Genomic DNA, 15,289 nt, shown 5'->3' with positions numbered 1-15,289 from the left:
AAACCTAAAGCCAAACGAGAGGGAAAACAGGTACCCATCCTCTATGAAGGGAAGACTACAGGACCTCTGTGCACACGACCAAGAGCTTGTATTATGGACACTGGCAGACCTTGCACTCCAATGACAGGTATGAGAGAAGAAACTTAAACAGGGGTGGGCAAGATCTCCTGGCAGAAGGTGGGAGCTCTCAAGGAACACGATGTAAACAAACTTCTTGATATTGAGTACAAGTAAATGATCCTCTCTAGGTAGGGTGGGTTTGAACTCAAAAACACTATTATCTGGTGTGTGCGAGTGGGGGTGTGTGCGTGTGCACGCATGCACACACAGAAAAATACGTAGGGTTGGGTATCTATAACTTGGGTACGTATTCTATGGACTTATTTTCTAGGAAAGAGCTGATTATGGTCTGTCATTTGGGTACATGTGTGCTAATAACTGTGACACTCTGATTAGATGATGCTTATGGAGACAATATTCCTACATGGAGGCTGCACGGAGACTGCTGCGTGACATCCAACAAAGACGGTTTTCATGTTGAAGTTTAAATTTGGAAATAGGTGGCTTCAAGTCACTTCCTCCAAGTTTTTCTTTTTCTTTCTTTTTTCTTTTCTTTCTGCCAGCCCATTCTCTCATCTATCCTGGTTTCCGCTGTAGTAACTACACGTGCCAAAGGAAGTCTGCCAGGCTGCCATGAAGCACATCCCTAGGCAGCAGGGAGTGGACCCTCCCCTCCCAGGCAAGGCAGGCACTCACGGTGTCATCTCTCTCTGAGACTGCACGGCTGAAGCGCAGCCACCACAACGGACTCAGGAGTGTAGGTCAAGGGTCCCACATGTGCAGTACTTGGGGGTAGGAAGCCCTTGCCCTATTACACTCAGCAGAATGAAGATCTAGAGATGGACACAGGCTTTAAAGACAGTAATCTGGGAAAAGGAGTAAAGGCCAGGTTCACGTTAACCCTCCATTTTGGAAACGTGAAGTAATATTGGATAGAAGAACAGGCATATCTTGTGCTAAATAAATTAGTGTGCAGGCCATAAATTAAACATATGGAGCTATGGTTGATAAATAAATAAAGGGTATTTTTAAAAAATTAAGAGGTATGTCTATTATTACTTAGTGTCAATATTAAAATTAAAGGCAGAAAAGTTGTACATTCATAAAATATAAAAATATTCATGAGTAACTTCCATTTTTGAGTTTAAGAGTGACTAAGAATGAAATAAGGAACGTAAGCTTTGAGATGTCACAACTTTTGGATAGCACGACTGAATGATTTATCAGCAAGTACTACTGCAGGTCAGCGAGAATATCCTTATGATGTCAGGGATTCAAGCACCATCTAAGCATCCACGTTCATCTCAAAGATGAAAACAGTGTACGTCTTGACAAGAGCTGCTATCGGCTCTCATCCTCCCTTAGAGAATGCCCAGTGCTTGAAGTCAACTGTGTATCACACTGCTTGTAAGATGAGTTGGCCACTGTCTTTTCTCTGTGAGACAAAGTCTAATCACTCACTGGAATATTAACTCATATCCCACAACCTTAACACTAACACAGCAGCTTAAATCCCGAGGGCAGGCAGGAATGAACTACTCTCAACTAACACATCCTTTGTTAGCTTTGTCTGATGAGCTCACTTTCCGGTTTAAACATTAATTAACATTTTAAAAATCATTATGGAATACATTGTACTGTACACCTCCTCAGAGAGTGGGTTAGTTTCCCTTAACATAAAATTGTAGTGCTTACCAACAGGGCAAGAGAGAAGCTGGCCTCTCATTCCTCTCTGCCTGTTCACCAGATCCTAGTACTTCGCCTGGTGCATAAACTCCTCAGTAAATGCTGAGTGGCAGAACTGATTAGATGGCCCATGAGTCAGAAAACCTTTTCTGTCTTCCAACTCGTCATTTCTCCTCTTTGGCTCTCACACCAGGCAGAAAATAGTAGTGCTTTCAACAGCTGCCTACCTTCTTTCTGGGAAACGTCCCACAGGAGCTCAGTGTTCTCAGTACAGCTGGATAACTTCATCCCACTCCGAAATAGGCCAGACCCCATTGGGCTGCACATTCGGGGGTGAGCTCTTCCAGTCCCAGGTCCTGACAGGGATCTTCCAGGCCTTGCCATAGTTGGCTTCAATGTAGTCAACTGTTTCACAGGGAACATGGACTTTTATGTCTACAAACTCCGTCCAGCACAGTGTAAACTTGGGGAACAGATACCTGCAGAGAAACATGGGCGAGCAGGGAGCATTAGGCCAAGTAACTCAGCTGCTGTGCACTTTAACCTGCCCCGCACCCCGTTCTTCCTTCAGGATTAATGCCTCCCCAGTCTTCTTCTAGTCTCTGCCAATCTGAAGGAGACCTATTCCCATCCATAAGCTCCAAAGATGAGAAAAAATACAAACCAAACCAAACTAAACCAAATCCAGGCTTGGCACTAGCCAAGTTCCAGAGACTGCTGCAGAGATGGGAGCCCACCAAGATTAGGCAAATCAGAACCAGCTCTGGGGTTGTGTTGGGGGAAAGAGGTATCACAGCCGAGCCTCCACAAGATGTAAGTGGTCATTTTCTTCTCTTGCATTACCTGGCATTCCAACGGATATGGACGGCTCGTCCCTCGCTCTACAGACAATGGCTTTACTTTCTACCTCTTTCCTCTGAGACTCTAAAGAACATCCCTAAAGCTGTCTAAGAAATACCAATTAAAATGAATTCGCTTGCATCTGCTCCAGAACTGTAAGGATTTGTAAGCTTTTGAGTTAACTGGAAATATGCATTTTAAAGGTACTTTGAATAATCACGGGCATGGTCTACATGTCATGGTCTACATGTCATGGTCTACATGTCATGGCCTATGTGTCATGGTCTACGTGTGTGATTGCGGCACTTGGAAGGGAGTGGTTGACGATCAGGAATTCAAGTCCAGCTCGAGTCATACAGTGACTCTAGGGCAGCTTAGGCTTCATAAGACCCTGTCTCAAAACACGAAATATTTAAATAGGTACTTCAGATTAAGAATAACTTACACATGGTACATTACAAAGGAAAACTAAAAGTAGCAAGTCTGTTTAAAGTTACATAGCTCTATATTCTGTGTTAAGATTCTCAATGAAAATTTTTTTCTTCACAACTCAAAAAGAACTTTCAGTAATTAATCCTGAAATGGCAATAATAGGGACCACAGGAATTTAATAAACCAGAAAGCTAAAGACAGAGTAGAGAATTGGAGAAAAGGTAATTGATTGTATCTGATTATCATGTCTACCACCAAGTAAACCCCAAGAATGGATTCTGCTTTTGAATATCTTATCTCACCACTAAGTGAACATGAAGTTGTACTTGAAAATGTGTCTGAATAAATTCTAAAGAAAGCAGCAAGTGCCTCTATAAAAGCCAGTGGACGCTGGCGGTGAGTGGACAGCCCCACCCTGCTGGCGTCTATGAAAAGATTGTCACATAAAGTCTCCTAGCTGAGAAAGAAATGAGATACTGCCTAGAACCAACATCTGCTGGTCCCAGTTTTACTCTGCACACACACATCCATGGAATTACTCATTTGTCATGAGACACAGCCATCCATCATCAGCCTCCACCCTTCGCAACCACTTGCTGGTCAGCAGACTGTCCACCTGTCCCACACCATCAAGCTGACACAATGAGCCTGAAGTGAGGCAGGCATGCTCTCCCTTCACAACAGCAGCCAGGAAGCATCTCTCCTAACTATTAGTTCTAGTATCATCATACAGCTGAGAGAGAACGGTCACGGCTTTAGGATACCCATGGTAGAATACTGCAGAGTATAACGATGCTTGCAACAGTGAAGAATCCAAGAGCAAACCCAGAACATGTAAAATAGAAACACTGTGAAAATCATACAGAAACAACGCTTAGTGTTAACGTTTGTTCATAAACCTGCCCCCCCCCCCATCCCCAAACTCTCTGTGATTCTTGTTTCTCTACTCTCTCTATTCAACCAAATACCTTAGCTTCCCAGAACAGAAAAGATAAACAAGCCATAAAACGTTTTAACTAATTAGGATCGGGACACAGACAGGAAAAGGGCAGGAAGTCACCCAGAACAGCACATGCCCTGTACTTTACCTGGGTCACCAGTAAATACTGATCGACACTAAACCTCTTTAAAAGCTATGATTAAGTCTGGCAGAGCAGTCTGTACTTTAAAGCCTTAGTTAGGGTGAAATCCAAAATGGGAGCAGGTTTAAATTTAGACTGAGGCGCTCTGTCCTGGGCTACACATTTAGGAAATCTTACTATCACAGAAATTTCTCCCATCTGTTCCTAACTCGAACCACTTTGCTTCTTGGGGCTTCTGCCTAAAATGGCAGTCAGAACAGTTGCTGGATTGAAGGGTGAGCTAGAGGAGGATATTTTTATTTTCCTTCCAAATTCTTTAAACCAATAAAGCCACTTTTGGGTAGTTAAGATGAGTTTGTCAGCTTAATTGTACTATCTATGAGCATAATTGCTAGATGAGAAGAAAGCTTTTGAGCACCGCGGATCAGTGCGTTTACTGGCACTAATTAAGGAGGCTAAGTGAGACAGACCCATCAACTACAGTAGAACTTGACCTTTCTACATGGAAGTCTGCACCAAATGCTGCAGTTCCACGAGCACAGCCAAACTCCCCCTCCCCCAGAATTTCTCTCAAGGCAACACAGTCTATTAACATTAGCATCTTCTGTCGTCATCACCTCCCAATGTATCTGTTATTCCGGTGCCTAGACACCAGCATACCACTTAACAGGAGTCCACAAACACTGCTTCTTCAGACTGTAATGGAGAAACTTCTGAAGTTTCCCCATTAACCACGATGCTCACTCTGGGTTTTCATTATCTTCTGTTCATCAAGTTAAGGACACTCCATAGCCCTTTTAATTCAAATTTTCTTATAAGATTTTTGCTTAATTATAGAATTTTTTTTTTAATGACATCAATTCAGTCACCAGCCTGGCCTCCAGCCCTTGTGGCAAGGCTGGAGATGGGATAACAGACAGGCTTTATGCACAGGAAGTGTTCCCTTCGATCCTTTGGGGTAAAGAATCACACTAATAAGTATATGCACTAATGCACTATGAAACTGCTCTTGTAGCATGCTTTCACCCGGGCTTACTGTGCCATTTCCCTGCGGGTTTGCCCACATACTGAGGTACTGGGGTACTGAGGTACTGAGCCTAAGCTGCTCTCTTCCTGGGTTTAGAAACAGGCTCTATCCCCACAGGGGACTTCCTGTGTGAACACATGATGGTCAGCTTACTTGTAAACTATGGAGGTCTTGGTGACTTTTGGAGGGAGAAAAAGGGCTTTCTGGTTATTAATTCAGTTTCTTGGCTGGGTATAGGCCATGTGTATCTCCCTGACTTGGGGATAGGCTATCTGTATCTTCCTGAGTCAATTCTTATTTTCCTACTTAAAAAAACAAAAACAAAAACCATTTTCACATCTTGCCCCGATGGCTGTACTGCTTGATCTAAGGCCTCCCATAGTATTTTCTCATTGTCAGCACAACCCCGAGAGAAGTACAAAGGGCCAGGCATCTTGGGCTTGGGGAATAAATGTTATCTTTATTTACTCCATTCCCACACCTTGATCAATCGTGCTAAATGTCTGCTATACAAATTTCAAAAATATTTTTAAACAGCAGCATGTGGAATTGGCCTTTCATCAGTTTCTTTGCCTTGCTTCCTTCCCTTTCCTCTGGCGGACGTCACTGGTCATCTATACTGATCTTCATGGGAATCCCTAAGTTGTATGAGTATTTAAAAAAAGTTTATCTTTACACGAATATGTCTGTATGGGTGTGTGTGTGTGTGTGTGTGTGGCCACAGAAGGGGTCAGGTTCCCCTGAAGTCAAAGTTGTAGGTAGCTGTGAGACACCCAACTGTGTGCTGGGAACTGAACTCACGCCCTCCTCTGGGACTGCGGCCACTGCCCTTAACCAGCGGGCATCTTCCAGACCCAAGTTTCACAAGTATTTCTTAAAGGCTATAAATGTATATTTACTCTTTTATATTCCGTTTCAGTAATGTTGTGCAAAATGTCTTGTATTTTCTACTATAATTTACCTTTGTACTCATTTTAACAGAGAATATTTAAAAAGTTTCCACAGATTTAAAAACATTTTAAATTACTAATTTCTAAGCAATTCCACTATGGTCATAAAAAATATTTTTCTTTCTTTCTCATTCATGTGGAAAATTAGACTCACATACCAATGAAGATTTTTATTAATGTTTGTAACATATATAATACATGATTAGCTTCCCTCTGATTCTTGTCTTTTCCCTGTGTGTGTGTGTGTGTGTGTGTGTGTGTGTGTGTGTGTGTGACACACATGCTTGTTTGTGGTTATCAGGACTCCTCCCTGTCTCTCTTCTTTCTAGCTACTTTGCTCTGGGGAGTCTTTCCTCTTTCATTGTTCCTTCCGAGGCTGGGATTAGAGGTGAACCAACATGCCCATGGGCATTTACATGGGTTCTAGGGAATCTGAGCTCTGCTCTTTTGGCTTGCATAGTATATGCCTTCACCACTGTACCACCTCCCCAGCAACCCTTCTGGCTTCTTTAATATGTCTTTGAGTACAGATCTGTGAGGCCTCAAGCTCCTTAGCCTTTCTATATTTGTAAATGTTGTTATTTCTGTCTTGCCCTGAATGTGACTTTTAATTGTGTCTAACATTAAAAGTTAATCATTATTATTCAACTTTTGTAAGATTATGGTTCATCATCCTCTGCCCGTATTATTGATAAAGCACACCTGGTACTCTTTTGTTGTACCTCAAACTCTCAAAAACGCCTCAGCCTTTTAAATGTTCAGACCACACTATTACAATTAGTTACCAACCTTTTTTGTTTCATATTTCATTTTCATATTAATATATATTAATCATGTAAAATAATGGGCATGTATTTCATGTAAAATCAAGGTTTTAAGGTATAATAATTATGACATATTTATACTTTCCCCTGTCAAATTTATATATGTTTAACAATCCTGCTCTTACACATTCATCTAAGAATTAGACTCAACTCTTGGAAAACCAAAGTCACAGTATGCTGGTGAGTATTTCTTCTTAAAAACTATCAGGTGATTGGTGGTGGCACATGCCTTTAATCCCAACACTGAGGGGCACAGGCAGGAGGATCTATGAGTTTGAAGCAGCCTGGTCTACAGAGTGAGTTCCAGGACAGCCAGGGTTAAATGTTTCTTCCACTAAACATTTCGTAATCCCACCACAATGGTACCATGAGGAAGGAGTTATACAGGAGTTAATATATTCTCCAGGACATGGGCTGAAACAGTGTTTGAGATCTTACTTCTCATTCTCCACTCCTAAATAAACATGCACACACACACACACACACGCACACACACACACGAGAAAGAGCAATGAAGGCAGCAGAGGAGGAGGAGGCGATAATAATTTACACTACTAATGAGTAGACAAATTAAAGCCCACAAGGATAAAGCATTGCTGACAGGTCAATGGACACCTTTTATGATTACAAACTACATCTGTAGCTTATCAGCAAAAATTAAGATTCTAGCTATAATTATTTTCAATCAGATAATTTTTGAAGAACTTTCTGTAGATATAATAATTAGATAGAGAGGTTAAAGTTAGGAGTTCAAATTTCACACCAGATCTAAAAAGAGTTTTAAAAAAATCATAGCATATTACCTAACTTGTCTAATCAGATGCAAAGGTCTCCATAAGTTAGGTCTTCCGTGGTCAACTTCACTGTCTCCGGCCCCATACAGTGCTGTTTCTCAATGTGTAATCTTAGATTATTTTGTCTTAGCATCAGTTTTCAAAACTATACAGTATTTTTGTATTTTTAACCTAAATCAAGGTTTTAAGGTAAAATCTTATTGAATGAAATGCATTTATTTTATGTTTTAAAAACCAGTGAGTGCTGGCTGGTGGTAAAAGGCGCTTTCTGCCAAGCCTGACAACCTGAGCTCAATACTACATGGAAGAGAACCTACACAGAAGGGTTTTGTTTCTGGAGGGAGCCTGGGGCACTCCTGAGCTTCTGACTAGTCCTTTGACTCAGCTGGGCACTGGGATTCCACATGCATACCGACAAATTCAAATAGATGGAAATCTAAGTCCCCCTCCCATCTGACTTCTTTCACTCTGCATGTTTTGAAGATTCATCCACGTTAGTATATCTGTAACGCATTCCTCTTCAGCACTCAGTAATATTCCAGTGTGTGAATACACAAACAATGTGTCTGGTCACTAGAAGATGAACATTTAGAACATCTGGATAGCATGGGTAAAATCAAGCCATTCTGCTTAGCTGAATAAAACTGTTAACACCTGGCATACATCTTGTAGCGGAAACATCTCTTTGGATACTACCAAATTAGCATCTTATAGAATTATATTTAACAAAATATGTTTGAAAAAATATAACTTTTACTTCACATAAACAAAAGTTTAGTAGTATGATTTTTCTCCTTAAAAAAACCAAAGCTCACTCTGGAAGACACCACCTCTTCGGGTTTCTCTCTCAGTCCTTCCTCTTACACCTGCTCCTCACTCACTGTCTGGAGATCTGATTACGGAGACCCATGACATAATCAGTATGTTACAAAATATGAAGATATAAACAGAACAGGAGATGGGATCTCTTTGGAAAAGCCGATGCTTTAAACATGCTCATTTAAGGGAGTTACCCAATCTGCCTGTCAGCTGTGCAGCATAAGTCCTGCAGAGACAAATGTGTTTCCTGAGAGCTGGAACCAGAGCTACATCAGCCTCTGAGCTGTGAGAGACACGAGGGACAGCTCCGAAGCTACCTTTATAATACAGTGAGAGCAGAATGGCTTCACTTCACCGTCTCAGCTCTCTGAAGATGCTAGGCTGGATCAAACCATCCGAGCACCACCTCTCCTGCTCACTAAACGGCAGAGAATGGATTCAGTCAAGAGGCACTGAGATCTCAATCACCCTGAGAGTTTGTCAAAACTGACCTTATCTGTAATTTAGGGCAAATAGGTTAGCAAAGGACTCTGAAAAATTCAGCAGAAAGAACTCGAGTGGGGGTCGGGGAAGATCTATGAAAACTTGGAGAGAGGGAAGATCATTTCTACAGTGGTACTAAACTTTACAGAGAAAGCAAGTCAATGCCACTGAGTGGGGAAGGGCTGGGACAATGTTGGATGGCAATCTGGAATTACTAGTGCCATTCTCAAACTCGTGGATTAAAACTAAGGGTTAAAAGCCAAGGAGTCTAAATGTAATGTGGTACACTGGACTGGCTCTTGGAACAGAAAGAGAACATTAACAAAAACTAGTAAAGTCGGAGGTTAAACTTGATCTTTACTTTGTGATATATAAAACAAAGTGTCTAAAGGACAACCTAGAAAATACCTTCATTACCTCAAATAGGAAAATACTTTGTAAAAAGGGCACCAAAGGTTCTGAACATAAAGACTGCTACACAGAATTACATTAAAAGCAAGAACTTTCAGTGAGTCAGCTCCATTAAGATAGGAAACAATAAAGGGCAGACTGGAAGGAGAGGTTTTTAAAATAGAGAGCTACGGTTAGTGAGAAGAGGACTGACATCTCACAGGAAACCACCAAGATATTTAGTAAGTTCCCCACAAAACAGAGCATCTAGATGGCCAATAAATATAAAAAAGTGGAAATTAAATCTATGGCACGGTAACAATGTGTATCTAACACAAATGGCTAAACATTAAAGAGAATACCAAGTGCTGCCAAGAAGCAATGACTGTGGCGTAAAGTACGACAAGAACAATCCGTTAGAAGAGTCCTTAAGGTGAAGTCGGCCCGTGTGCTTGCAGCTCAGCACTTGGCAAGCGCTGTTCACTGGCACTCGTCAGCAGCGCTTCCACACTTCTCACGGGTTTCCTTCTTAGACTCAACTCAAGGCGACTTACTGGCCATCCCCACTGTACTAAGCCAACCGTTACCCTTTGTAGGCCTACAACTCGTCTCTCTGTCACCGTGTGTCATATAAATCTGCATTCCTCCCTGCAATCAATGGTAGACTTCAGTACACTAATGAATTTTCCCTTCATTACTACATGATACTGAACCTTCCTCATCAGACTTCTGGAATTAGGAAGAGTTGAGACCTGTCGTGAGCTGAGTCCTACAACAGGTGATGTTGCTATGTAAACAAGCAGTGCACGCTGAGAAGCACTCAGTTACTTTCTTCTCACTGAGGAGAACTCAGAAGCTTAGGTGGTGGAAATGCAGATCTTGGACTTGAATTCAGGGCTAACAGATTTCCTGGATTCACTATCCTTAACTCATAAATGTATAAAGTTTAAACACAGATTTCTACATAGTGGTCAACTATTTAAAATGATATAATATAAAGTGTTACAATGTTTCACAGTGAATTCTGAAATGGAGACTACTAAGTAGCAGGAATCCTGTCTGGTAGGACTAAAGAGGCTATGGATTTTGAAATAGTTGCCAGGTAATAACTCTTGTAACCTCTCATTAATAACTGATCCTGTTTTATGATATCCTGCATTAATGAAAAACCATAGGGGGAAAATGACTCAAAGGAGCAATGACCAAATTACAATGTGAAATTCAATAACATAACAGTATCATTTATTGCTGGTGACTATCAAAAATTTAATAACTTTTTAGGAACACAATCTGGCAATATATACCATAACCCTGTTAATTTATTTCTCCATCCATATTCATAATTTAATAGTTATTGAGGAAGTATGGCTTAGCTCTGGGGATACTACAAAAAATATGACATGATCTGCACTGCACAGATGAGATTTCTTTGTATGATACAGCATAGCCCAATGCTGTCAGCATGGCTGTGTCTGCTTTACGTGTGACTAACACATACTGGTGAGTGTACATATCAGTACAGTCCATGCATGCAGCATGCAGGGACCAACTCTAGGCTCCCTTTCCCAACCTGAAGTAATCGCTATTCCACAGGCATGATGACTTCACTTTTTTTAGGTTAGAAATGTTATTTATTTATAAAAGTTAAAAGCATTATCTAAAAGTTTGTCTGCTTCAACTTAAAGTCACACTGGGGTTAGTTCCACTAAGGTAGTTGCCATAACTTAATGAGTTACAAGGAGATGTAAACAAAGCTACTTGTTTGTTTGTTTGATTGCTTGTTTAAGGTTTTTCAGAGACAGAGTTTCTCTGTTTAGCCCAGGCTATCCTAGAATAGTAGTGTAGACCGGCCTAGCCTCAAACTCAGAGATCCACCTGCCTTTGCCTTTGCTTCTGGATTTTAAAAGCCACAACTGCCAGCCAAATCTGCTTCTGTGACCGAAAAAAAAAATTGCCTTGCATGACATTATCTGTGGTTTACGGCCCATAGGGAACCTGTAGCTCAAAAAATAGCAGAAACAATACTTTACAATGTTAGTCATCATCAGGGTATTTAACTGTCAGGAATTATGCATATTATTTCTGGAGCACCTCTTAAGTCAGTACTGTATTCGCTGTTCCTTGATCTGTGATCCTTCAATATGCACCACCATGTACTAGACAGAGTCAAAAACTAAAGACACCCTAAGAGTTAAATGCATAAATGTGCAAGAAGTTAAATTTTATCATTAAATATTTTTATTAAATATGTTATTATATAGCTTCCTGATTAAATAAGTTAATATTGCTTGTCAGTAAAATGGAGAAGTAGCCTAGAAAGTTACTCCTCTATTTTAGCCATACTTCGTCGCTGTTTTTTGATAAGGACCTCAGCTGTGTATGGCACACCGTTCAATCACCTTGCTTTTTGCTTACAGAATATTGTTGCATCTATTTTACGGTCTAGCTTATGATCTCACTGAGAGCAGACACTAAGATACATTTGAAACAGCATCTTTAGTACAGAGCAGTTAGAAATAAATTTGATAGAAATAAAGTAATAAAAACATCAAGTAATAAATACTACACTTGGGAATGTAGTCTTAAAAAGGACAAGTCAAGTTTTAAAGATGTATCCAGTAAGCAAATAGACAACATTATAAGGATCCAATATTAACCCAGTAAACAAAGGGTTCCCTGCGGGTGAGATAGCAGTAGCTGTATTGTCCCAACAGTGAAGGGAGTATTCACAGTATGACAGTGAGCTTGGTGACGCTAACAGTATATAGAAAAAGTGTGGACTCTGACTGGATGGTAGGGAGAGGTCTGCAAAATGCCATTTCCTAAGAACAGCCATAGCAATTGGGGAGAGCAGGAGTGCCTACTGACACTGCTACATATGTCAGGCCCACTCAGTCAGTTATAAACAGGGAAGGGGACTCGTGGGCCCTACCACTTATGGCTGAACTACTGGCAACTAACAGATTCTGGGAGAGGGGGAGACAGTCTGCAGCTAAGTACCCATCAGTGAGTCACACTAGCACATACTCACACAGAGGGCCACAGGCCCTGGTTATATATTGGTGGGACACTTGAATAAAACAGTCATGAGTATGGGAAGGTTGCTTGAAGGGGAGAGGGGCTGAGAGACATGGGTGGGAGGAAGGTAAGAGTAACCAGAGAGCTGTGCAGTGAGTAACCCGAATGCACTCTGTACTTGCATAAAACTGATTTTAAAAGCAGGAGGACGAGGAGGAAAACATGGGCTCTGCACTGCCATGGCCTAGATCTGTTCTCGGCTCTGGTTTAATCTCCTCCATTAAAGGTAGCAGTATTCGAATCTCTATCACAAAGTTCCTGAGAGGGCTAAACAAGAAGGTAGCCATAAAAATGTGGCATTTTCACCTTATAAAGTAAGCATCCCATAAACACTAGCCCTTCCGGTTATCTCTAAAACGTCTAGCTTCTATCCATACATTGACTCAGATGAGGAAAGAATGCAAAGAAACACAATCCAATAGCTGTGGGAGCTGAGAAGTTAAGCAGAAACAGTGGTTTGTTTGAGGAGCCCCCATGTTTCCATAGTGACGGGAGCAGTGTATATGGATTCCCTTTCCCTGCATCTCTGTCAGCATTCATTATTCCTGACTTTCCCAATGATAGGCATTCTGACTGGGGTGAGGTGAAATCCCAGTGATGCTTTAATTTACATCTATTGGCCACCTGTATCTCAGTGAGACCTGTCTTTTCATTCCATTAGCCCATTTACTCACTGGGCTGTTTGGGTTTTTCTATTTAGCTTGTTGATTCTTTATATATTGTAGATATTGTTACATGCACGAAGCAAGGTGCCCCTCCCCCATTCTATAGGTTACTACCTGTTTCTTTACTCAAAGCTTCATGCAATTCCACTGTTGTCAAGTCTGAGGTTTCCTGAACTACTGCTACATGACCCCACTGAGGGATATATGCTCAGAGGATTCTAAGTCGAACTTGTAACACAGATATGTGCACCTTCTGTTCCTGCAGCACTATTCTCAATGTCACACTGTGGAATCAACTTGGGTGTGTGAACACACGTGAACAGGTTAAAGAACTGTGGTACACACATGCACAGTGGAGTTTTAGTCTAAACCAAGAATGAATTTGCTAGCAAATAGCCAAATGGAGACCATCATATTAAGTGAAACAAACCAGATTCACGAAGAAAAGTATCACATTTCACTTTCATTTGTGGATCCCAGATTTTATGTGGGCATATAAAATTCCTTACATATGTATGACATGAAATGAGAAACCAGACTAAGGGAAGGTAGGGGACTAAGGGGAATAGGGACAAAGAGAAGATTACAGGGGATGCCAAAATACACAACATATTTGAAAACAATGCCTTTATGAAACCTATTACTATTTACAATGAATACATGCTAATAAAATTTTAAAAAGGAAAAACTTCCCACCCCATGAACTTTGCTCTAAGACCGTTTTGCCTGTATATTCCACTGAATATGTCAGAAAGCAACAATGCTATAATTATGCTAATATAATTATATAATTATGCTAATATAATATTTACATAATGTTTACAAACTCTGCAAGAAAATTAGACAGATTATCCTTTCCCTTCCACCACCCCTCAAAAACCCTGTTAGAGCGCCATCCCCTTTTACTGATGGTGATCTGAACTCTACAGAGAGAACGCAGATGTGAGAAACACAGACAAGGTTTGAAAATGAAACAGATAGAGAACATACAGCTTTCACCCAGAGGGTGACTAAGGCAGGTCAGCTCCTGTGGAGGTGCTGTGCTCTGTGCCAGCCCAGCAGCTTGGGAATGTAGAGTGGTGGTTGCAGAAGCGGACACAGTTCTTACAGGGCGCCAGGCGCTGTCTGAAGTACTTGACACGGTCAGCTCATGCTACTAACCCAAGTACTAGGGCAGAGCCAAACAAGTCTGAGGTTAAATCGTGCCACTGTTACTGATGTCCACAACTCTGGACAGAGTTACCTCAGATCACTGTGCTTAAGCTTCTCGAGCCTGAGTTGGTAGTAAGAATACACAATCCAAAGTGTAATACAGAAATATCTAAAACTATACACAGTTTTCTCTAGCAGGCACTCCATTAACTACGTCTTTACAGTTGCTAATAGTAAAACTATTATTAAATCTTAGGATCCTGTTTATCAGCCAGAAGGCATGTGGAGCACACTGTAGAAAGAGAAGCTTTTCCCACGGAGTTCCTTCCTTAAAAAAATGGTAAGCATTCTATAGTGTTTTTTTTTTTTCTCAGCATGAACAACACATTTTTTTGTTTGTTTTGTTTTAAGCAGCACTATAAAATAAAATAAAATAAAATAAAATAAACCCAGACCTCTTACACTAGTTTTATTGGCAACAAGCAAAAGAAAATTGTCCTAAGTACTGCCATTTTGTTTTCAGACTCCACTTTCATAGGGGGAAACTAGGTTCAAGGTCTCAGGCCCTAGGGGAGCTGGGGACTTCCCAATAGCTGAACAGCTTCTGTTTTAAGGAGGCAGTTGTCTGAGTCCAGCCACCTCAGGGACACCTTCTCCATCTTGCTGACAGGATTAAACTAAGTTCATGTTTCCAGGCCCAGGAGCCAACTCCTCCCCTGGCTGGTAGGCAAATGTAACAATAACTTGGCACAGATCCTCACGGTTTGCAAGCCCACATAGCCTGTGATACTCTGGCTCGATGCTGCAGTTCAGCTCCTGAGTCTGCCTGTGGCCCTGATGGATCAGGAGCAGCTTGACTAGAATACATTTCTGTCATCTGCATTGACCTGGTGTTTGAGTTATGTCTGATTGAAGTGGACCCCATAACAGTTTCAGGTTCTTCCCTTTAAAAATGGCAGTGTGATAAATCCTTTATTTCCTTAAAGGAAATAGTGCTGACAATGGCA

At 41.1% G+C, this 15,289-nt stretch overlaps 1 protein-coding gene across 4 annotated transcripts in view; it reads right to left on the bottom strand.

Moving 5' to 3' along the window:
* Positions 1-601: 601 nt before the first annotated feature.
* Fktn (fukutin) overlaps positions 602-15,289 on the bottom strand; it is a 51,736-nt gene continuing 37,048 nt past the window's right edge. For 3 of the 4 annotated variants that reach the window (XM_032903983.1, XM_032903975.1, XM_032903991.1), the window contains exon 10: positions 602-2,225. In XM_032903983.1, the coding sequence (XP_032759874.1) occupies positions 2,012-2,225 (214 nt within the window). In that variant the 3' untranslated portion in view covers positions 602-2,011. The remainder of the gene's footprint in view (positions 2,226-15,289) is intronic. The other variant, XM_032904000.1, reaches the window with a different exon arrangement.

The sequence above is a fragment of the Rattus rattus genome, chromosome 1 (genome assembly GCF_011064425.1).
Source record: "Rattus rattus isolate New Zealand chromosome 1, Rrattus_CSIRO_v1, whole genome shotgun sequence".
NCBI lineage: Eukaryota > Metazoa > Chordata > Mammalia > Rodentia > Muridae > Rattus > Rattus rattus.
The sequence above is the reverse complement of the archived record's forward strand: the minus strand, read 5'-3'. Positions and strand labels throughout refer to the sequence as shown.